Below are 8,885 nucleotides of genomic sequence, written 5' to 3' on the forward strand. Positions count from 1 at the left end.
ACATAACATCAGGTTTAGGTATTAGACTGACTTATTTCATGATATTGTTGATGATATAATCTGGCATTTCCTTTCATTCTATTTAAGAATAAACCTTTATCAATGTTTATCTTAAAAGACTGCATGAACCCACTAAAAAAAAAATACAGAATGAAATAACATATTAAAAAAAGATGAGGTTTTGTTCTTTCCCTGACATGTACTGTAGTTATTAGGTGGTTTGGTTAATTAATATCCTTACAGATTTTTTCCCCTTTATTTTCAGAGCTTCAACATAATATTGGTCAGAAGCATTTATTTCCAGTAAGACTTGTCCAATTAATTGGAAAATAGTGCTTCTATAACATTATACACTTAAAAGTGATTTTGCTTTCAAAAATAATTAATTTTGCTGTCCACAAAACATGTCACAGCCGGTATATACCTCAGTGAAATATCTGGAAGGTTTTGTTTGATGAAAACACAGATGTTAATCAAGCCTAATGTGAATAAATACAGTATATGAGGTAAAATATGTTGACTTTTGAAACTCTTGTTGTCCTGTTTTACTGACTTGTACCTGAGCCACAGCCACAGCAACGCGTAAACATACATGTCAGATGGTAAAAACCTGTCATGTTTTCCAAAGCTGCTGGATGAATAAAGTTGTTGCAGTTGACCTTAACACCAGCGTTTTAGATTACAACTGGTTTAACTGGTCTGATCGCTGATGTTCACAAACTGCAGATTCCTATTTTTTTAACACAAACAGTGAACTGTAAAATCTTGGCACAAATAGAGACATATACAGTCGAACGTAGTTGGGAATTTTTTGATTTCATTCAGCAACGTACGAGTGTTTGTTTCATTAAGAAAACGGTTGTACCACTGCTGCTGTTACGTAACACTGATGCACTGAGACACTTATTTTGTTAGATTTTGTTACATTCTTTCCTACAGGTGGTTCTGGTGTTGGACTAGTACCAAAAAAAAAACACAAAGAAAAGCAACAAGTTGAAAAACAAATCTGAAAACCATTAAATGTTTGGATTTTGCTTTAAATATTAAATGAAGTGTTTGATCGTCAAAATAATTGAGCATTCATTTTCCCGAACAAGCATATGAATTATTAAATTAACTATTGCAGATCTGTAACACATTAATTATTATGACAAAGAATTTCCCTTATTTATTCAGAAACATCTGATAGTCATAATGACTAACACTGGCATGTTTGGTCTTTAAACGAGGGCCAATTCAAATTGGTAATTGGGATTAATCACAGGACGTCAGACTGATTACTGGCATCTTCTCAGAATTTACTTTAAATGGACGTTTTTCAGGTTTAATTACTTTCATTAACATATGAATGAATACACTGTACTGATGGTACTGTCCTGTAGCACCTAATAAACTGAGACTTGAATGAAAGTTCATTCATTCCTTTCTACACCAGAGTCACATAGACTCAATATCGCCCGTGATTAAATTGTCAGATCTACATAAAATAACTAATAGTACCAGAAAGCTGCAGGTGTGTTTGTGAGGAGGAGCCTCCTCACACTCCGTTACACACAGAGCTTCAGAGCTGCATTATGACTGACACTTAAAGGAACTGGCCTCAGAATATTACTATTGCTTTAAAGTACACAGCCCGAATTTAAAGTGACCAGAAAATTGTCAGGTTCTTACCGGGTCTACAGACACCCGCCTCTGGTTCTTGTTGCTCTTGGGTACAGGTACATACGTCCTGGGGGGCACCTGGGGGGGGAGCGTCTTACTTCGAGCTACAGGCTTCCCAGGTTGGTCTCCATTGGCCCTAAGTACTCGAGGCCCCTGGCGGCTCTCATTGAGTCTAGCCAGTGATTCGTTGATGTTGTCATAGTTCAGTTCACCTGAAGTCACTTTGGGCTGATCCACATCAGGTGTGAACAGGTTCACATCACGGGGCATGGTGGACCCTCGAGCAGGAAGGAAAGGGTTCCCAGACCCTGATGATGGGGGGATGGGGTTTCGAGGTGGGATTGCAGGTGGGACATCATCTGGTAGAGAAGGAAAGCCTTTGGAAAGAAGCCCTGGCTTAGATCCAAAGGAGTCCCTGAGGTTGGAACCTGAATAATCTCTGAACTTGCTGACCTCTGCATTGTCCAGTATGTACAGGGACTCTTTGCCATAGCCACCCTGAGGAGGGAGCATCCTGGCTGGAATGGAGGGTGGAGAGTGGGACCCTCCAGGCTGGTTCAATGATGAATCGGATCCAGAGAGACCCCTCAGCAGGTTTCCTTCTGAGGGGCCAGGAATGGACTGGCTGGGAGTGGGTCTAGGACGTTCAATGGAGGGATTTGGAGTCTTGGAACGGGTCTGGTTGGAAACAATAGATTCAATCTGGCTGGTTCCTGTACCGTTCTTGTCCTGTTTGAGTCTGGAGAGGGCATCGTACTCCATCTGCAGGGCCTCTGCCAGGACCAGCTCTTTCTGACTGATACCCAGACCCTCCAGACACCCCCAGGATGCATCACTGCCCTCCTTCTGGGTGTGAGCTGCCGACATGATGCGTCCACAGTAGTGCTGCTAGAAGAGGCAGCGAGGACACATGGAGCTGATGAAGACCAGCTGAGGACAGAGAGGAGAGACAGAAAGAGGAGATGAACAACAAAAACATCAACAATTACACAATTACATCACTGATTAATACTGTTTAGTGTTTTTTACTCAGATTTTATGTTTGTGATGTTTGTTCTTTTGTATGTAAAAGAGTTTGCAGGTGAATTATCTTCTGGGGTGTGTAGCATGCATGGCTGAAAAACAATGGACAACGTATTACCCGGTATCATATTATTGTGTCTCTCCTGGAATGAGGCGATTTGTTCTAATAGCATTTATTAAAGAAAACGAGACTGAGGTGCAGACTGAAATGTCAAATTCAACTACTCAGCTAACCTGTGTGAGGAGTCAGAAAGAAACTTCTACACAGTTATGTGATGTCCGCTGAAGATTTACTGTTGTGTAGTGTTGAGTATCAAATTTAAGTTGTTAATCCTAAAGTCAGCTGTTTATCAAAAACTGTTCTGAGGCCATTTACTGACTTTCAACAGCATTTGCTGATCACAGGGGGAGAGTAAAGAAAAGCTGAGGGAAAAACTTGTAGGTGGATGTTTTTACAGATATTCTCATATTTTACTGGAGTCAGTTTAAAAACTAATTTAGAATTTAATCACCGAATCCAACTGACATGCAGTAAATCTAGGACCTGAGGTCTCCTGAGGCCTGATTGGTAATCAAACCTTCCACTATCTGCAGGTCAGGACCAGGTTTTTAATTAAACTACTTCCCTTAACCATTTGTTTTATGTTTTAAGCATTTTCCCTCAGTTGATAATAATGTCGTTTAAAAGTTATCATTAACAACTTGGAGAAAAATCTAAGATCTTTTTACCACTGACTGCTCTGTGTGTGTTTTCATTTAGGAATTTAACGAACAGATGAAAGGTAAATGGTCCACACTTATACAGCACTTTTTCTACCAAAGCAGTTTACTTTGCGTCTAATTCACCCATTTGAACTCACAAACCGATGGGCAAAGACAGTAAGACTGGTGACAGAAGTCAGGAATCGAACCAAAAACCCAGGGATTGATGGATGACTGCTCTACCTCCTAAGCCACAGTCATTCTTTAAGTTTTGACATTAAGTCATTTAAAACCGCTCCGCCAATCTTCAATTGGTCCAACAAATTGGGGAGTAAGTGAGCAAACACTGCTTTAACTAATCAATTAGCCGAAACATAACCATTAATATATTATAATAAAAGAGTCTGATTCCATCTTCTTAAATGAGAATTTAAGACCCAATAACCCAATAGGCAAATGTGATTGCGGCATTTTTTTCCTATAATTTGAATTCTTCTACTGAGTCACAACACTTCACTCATCAGTGAAGAAGAGCTGGGTGATGTGTCACTATGAGACCTGCACTGACCTGCTCCTTTTTCTGTTCTACAAAGATAAAACAATGAATCATTCCTCTGCAGATAATTTTTCTATTTATCTTAAATGGAAATGACTGTAAGCTTTGTCATATGGTTACATGATTATGGTAAGTTTATGTTAAGTTTTTTTATTTATTTAAACTTTGTGAATGGAAATATTTCCAATAGAAGTTGCTAAAACTGAATTTACTTATTCAAAATGTATTAACACATCCTCAACTTTAAAACTTGGATCAAGGATCAAAACTTTTATAGTGATATTTGAGAAGCTCTGATGCATCTACATTACACCTGCTCAGAGAAACGAAGACAAACAACCTGAACCTCAGACTCCTGCAGTATGTGTGACTGCAGCAGGCGTTTAACTGGGACTTCCACAGAAACACAGCTGTGATCCAGAGACTGAATCAGGATCTGACCTACAGACCTGGGCCTGCCTGCTGAATGTGAAGGAAGGAAGGAAACACTAACAAAATGAGGAGGAAGGACTGAAAATAAGAGGAAATCACATAAAACCCCACCTGAATGTCTACATAAGCGTTAATATCTATAACTGCAGGCCCTGAGCATGTGGACAAAAAGACAACACACACCAGAAAATCACAGGGGATGTCAATAAACTGAGACATTTTACAGTGATACTGGCAGAAAGAGTGAACTGAAGTGATCTCAGAGAAGAGTTTAGTCATTTGATTCAGCGAACACTATGCATTTATTAAGAAACTCAAATTTAAGTAATAAAAATTACTCAAATGCAACTAAATTGTATTTTTTCATGAATGTATGGTTACCAGCAGCAAACAAATTGAACTTCATTTCATGAAACACAAAGCACCGCCTCTAAGGACCATGACACATCAAGCTGAGATGCACTAATCTGAACAGCCAATCGGAGGGGTCTCACTGATGACCAGAGGGCAACCCACGCTGATCAAGATCAACCTCATCACATCAACCAAAAAGCAGTACACAGTGGACCGATCAGCACCAACTGCTCAGAACACATGAGGCCCTAACATCAATCTGCATCCTGACAGCACACATCCTCTTCCTCTGCACCACTGGTTCATAGACATTTTAATCTTCAGTAAATCACTGATTAGAATTAATGAGATGGAGCAGGCTGCTGTCTGATGGTCTGATTCCTACCTCTTCATTTGAACCCCCTGTGGTTGTGGTCGGTGGGTAATGGGGGTGGGGAGGGACAGAGCACATACAACCCCCCCTGTCCTCATCTGTACCCCCACAGAGAGGAATTAAACTATGATAAGCACACCACAGACAAGCTGTGTCCCAGTTCACAGCAGCAATATCAAAAACCAATGTGGAGACAGCACTGGTGTCATTGGTCTGGTCCAGATGTCAGATAAGATTAGAATTTAGTTTGTCTGTCAGCCTCTCCAATGCAGCCGGACGCCCAACACCCCCCCCCCCTACCACAGAGAGTAAAACCCTTTCAGTCAGAGAACAAAGAACTGATGTCTGTCACTCATGAACCCCCCAGAGACAACATGGGGGTGGGACCACTGGCAGCAACACCACAAACCAGGCTCCATTCAAATTAGGCTAAATTCTTACTTGAAGTCTCCAAAAATTGTTAAAATGACACCGGAGTTTAGTCTTAATGGACCTTCTTGATGGTGGTCTCTGTTCTCTCTGCCTGCATCACAGCCTGGTGTGGAACAGCTCCAAGCAGCACTGGAAAGCCCTGCAGAGTCATCAGGGCCTTCCAGCACATCACAAAGTCTGACCTACCATCCATGCACAACCCCTAAACCCATTGGATCAGGAGGAAAGCTGAAAGATCATTATTGAGGGCACCAAAAACCCAGCAAAAGTATTTTAAAAATACATCTACAAACATCAGAGCCAGGCCCAGGAGACACAAGAGAGATTCTAGCCATAGGCCATTAGACTGCTGGATTCAGGAACTAACATACCATATACACTTTACATATTTTTAATTTACACTCTATAAATCTATCTATTTTTCTTTTTTCACAGATTGCAGCTTGAACAAGCCAACTTTCACTGCTGTTGTCAATCTGAGCAGCTGAAATAATTGCCTGGTAAAAACTGACCCAAAGTCGGCCTTATACAAAACCCACACAAGACTTGGGTAAATTTACACAGTAACAGTTGTTGTGACCACGTGATTGGGTAATTTTTACATCGCCACTGGCTCACTGGGTCAACGAACGCTTACTTTTGGGTAGCTTTTATTCTCATTATTGTGCACATTTGCAGTACATGTGACACAAAAATATCAAAATGAAATCCTTTTTTCTGTATTTACAGTGACATGAAATAGATAAAACAGCTGACTCTAACTCTGGAAACAAGGCTGTGTTCATACGAAAAAGCTTCCAGTTTCCTCTCGCTCCATAGGTTTTCCTCTGGTGCCTGGAGGCAACATTCATCATGTGACTCATTCGTCAGCGTCACCTTTAGACACGTGGTCCATCATCATCTGGATTATTTATTTCGAAACATGACATTTATGCAAACAAACACCTCTATTCACTATTATGAATGTGTTGTTGAAATCACTAACAGAGCTATGGATTGTCACCAGGTTTACAATGAAAGCTTGTCTCCACCCACCGTTTCTGATGAGTGACCAGCTGATTGTTTGTATTTGCTGTCCTGATCAGGCTGCGTTCACTAACTACAGCATTTTGGGAAATTTAGGGAGGTTCCTGACGTTGCTCTAACGTTGACTAATCCTGACCATCAGACTGTTCACCTCAGCAGAGACAGGCGGGATAGACTCAGGACATTTTATGGAAACTTTTTATTATTATTACTGTTATTTACTGTGTGACAGGTACTGATAACATCTGCACTGAGCTGATGTTGGCCAATATAGCAGACAGGTGTGTGAGCTTCCTGTTTGGATCACAGGCATCATCTCTACAGGTGCAGGTGTGTCTGAGACTCGCTCACGTGAGCATAGCATACACACATTCCTGTGTCCACTAGGACTCTGTGACTCTACATGCTGATCAGCCCTTATGTCACTGTGTGACTCATGGTCTCCATGGAAACCGGACTGTTGATAGGATTGATGATTTAGTTTATTGATTCTAGCAGGGCCAATAAAAAACACCTGCTGTCCTCTACAAGTCTGCGGCCAAAGGGGTTCAGGTTAAACTAGTTTTGCTGCTCCAACACAGCAGCTGGAGCTGAAAAATCATCTTTACCCACAAAAAATGAATTCAGTCTGACTTTCACTTCCCGAGACTGATTTCCATCATCGGAAAGTAGAACAAAAACAGAGGCTGCAGAACCTCATTCAGAATCCTGATCTTTATAACTTTTCTTTAGTATCACAGTAATAATGTCTGTGCATCCATGATACACTGCCAGCAGGAGCTGTAGTCCACAGCAGCAGTACTTCACTTCCTGTTTACATCAGTATGATCATGATGCACAGTGTAATGTCAAAGTGTTATTATAATAGTGATCACTGTAAAATGAATGAATTCTCTCCAGGTCTTTGACATTTCACACAATCCTAAAAAACAAAGATCAAACTGTTCGTTCCTGTTTCCTTGTTTTTTGTCAAATCTCAGTGATTTTTTAACACAAGTGGTTCACCTGGGTTCCTGACCACGCCCCTGTGTGATAACGTTTCTCAAACTTGTTGACGAATTGTTCATTTCTTTGATGCGTTTTACAGGTCTACACATTTTGTTAGGTTTCTCAGAGTGACATTCAATTGAACCAAGAAACCCCACCTGTCAGACAGGTGTATATGACGTCATAGGGAAAATATTACGGTGAACTGTTACAGGTTACAGGTGAAGCCTGATTTTATGACTGTGTGTTTTGTTATAAAGTCAGTGGGATAAAGAATCTGTGGGAAAGTGTCCAAACGTGTCCGTGACAGCTGCTCCTGCAGCAGCTGCAGCGTTTTCAGCCAGAGCTGTACAGTTCCACCGAGACACACCGACCAAACTTCATTCAGAAATCTGCCGCTTTTCAGTCACACCGCCCCAGTACGAAGTGCCACACTGCAGCCGTTCGCACCGACACGCAGCCACCATATCACCTCGTGTTAGCTCGAAAACTCTAAATATCGATTCTATTGCTGTTCGTGCCAGTGTTTTTCCACCGTCAGCCCGTCATGGAGGCGCGGAGGCGAGCAGTCCGACCCACTTCCAAAGGTTCAATCTTCTGCAATAAACGGCGTTTCGGGGCTTTAAATTTAAGCCGAATTTCAAAGCAGACTAAAGTAATTTGTAGAAGCGAGTGGTTCCTGTTGGAACGGAAGCCCAGGTTTAACATAGGGCGTGTTTGGTGTAATTGTCAGATTTTTGAACGGAGTTTGGTTGAGTGCACCGCAGACGGGCAGGTCTCACAGCAAGTGAACCGCCCGCAGCTTCAGCCTCCGCTCGACCAACGCGTCACCTCGGGTTTTCACCTTCGCAGCTGCTCCGGTTCCGGAGGCCCAGTCTTACCTGCTGTCGGTCTACGGTCTCTGGGACCGGGCGGTGGTTGCCATTTTAAAGCAGTTTAGTCTTCTGCCAGAAACCACATCGGTCCCCTGAAGTGTCGCCTTCTGCTCGGCGCAGCCACACTGACCCACAGCCTCCGGTTCTGCTTCAGACGGGCTCCTCACATTCGGCCGGTAGAACCGGATTTCGGCTCCGCCGTGTCCGCCTCTTTTTGTGGTCAAACAAAGCAGGCTCCGGCAGCTCCGGTACCTCTGCAGCCCGGTCTCTGGCGACGGTTTCGGCGGTTTGCGTCAGCGGCTCCTCGGCAGCTGCGGCGCGTGAGGCTGGACGCTACACACAGGCCGCTTCCGGTGACGGCTTCAAAACAAAAGCACAGTTTGTTCCGGGCGTGTTCACGGAGCGTCTGTGCGCGCACACTGCGTTTATCTCATGGTTAGTTTGAATCTTTGTGGCTTTTTCA

The 8,885-nt window shown here is 42.5% G+C and overlaps 1 protein-coding gene across 1 annotated transcript in view; it reads right to left on the reverse strand.

Annotated features, from left to right (window-relative positions):
* The window catches only part of pik3c2b (phosphatidylinositol-4-phosphate 3-kinase, catalytic subunit type 2 beta), a 36,560-nt gene extending 27,781 nt beyond the window's left edge, over nucleotides 1-8,779 (reverse strand). The window contains exons 1-2 of the mRNA XM_067505382.1: nucleotides 8,429-8,779; nucleotides 1,672-2,592 (exon numbers count right to left, since the gene is read on the reverse strand). Of these exons, the coding sequence (XP_067361483.1) occupies nucleotides 1,672-2,529 (858 nt within the window). The 5' untranslated portion in view covers nucleotides 2,530-2,592; nucleotides 8,429-8,779. The remainder of the gene's footprint in view (nucleotides 1-1,671; nucleotides 2,593-8,428) is intronic.
* Between the last annotated feature and the right edge of the window lie 106 nt (nucleotides 8,780-8,885).

Source organism: Channa argus, chromosome 5, assembly GCF_033026475.1.
Source record: "Channa argus isolate prfri chromosome 5, Channa argus male v1.0, whole genome shotgun sequence".
In the NCBI taxonomy this organism is placed as follows: Eukaryota; Metazoa; Chordata; class Actinopteri; order Anabantiformes; family Channidae; genus Channa; species Channa argus.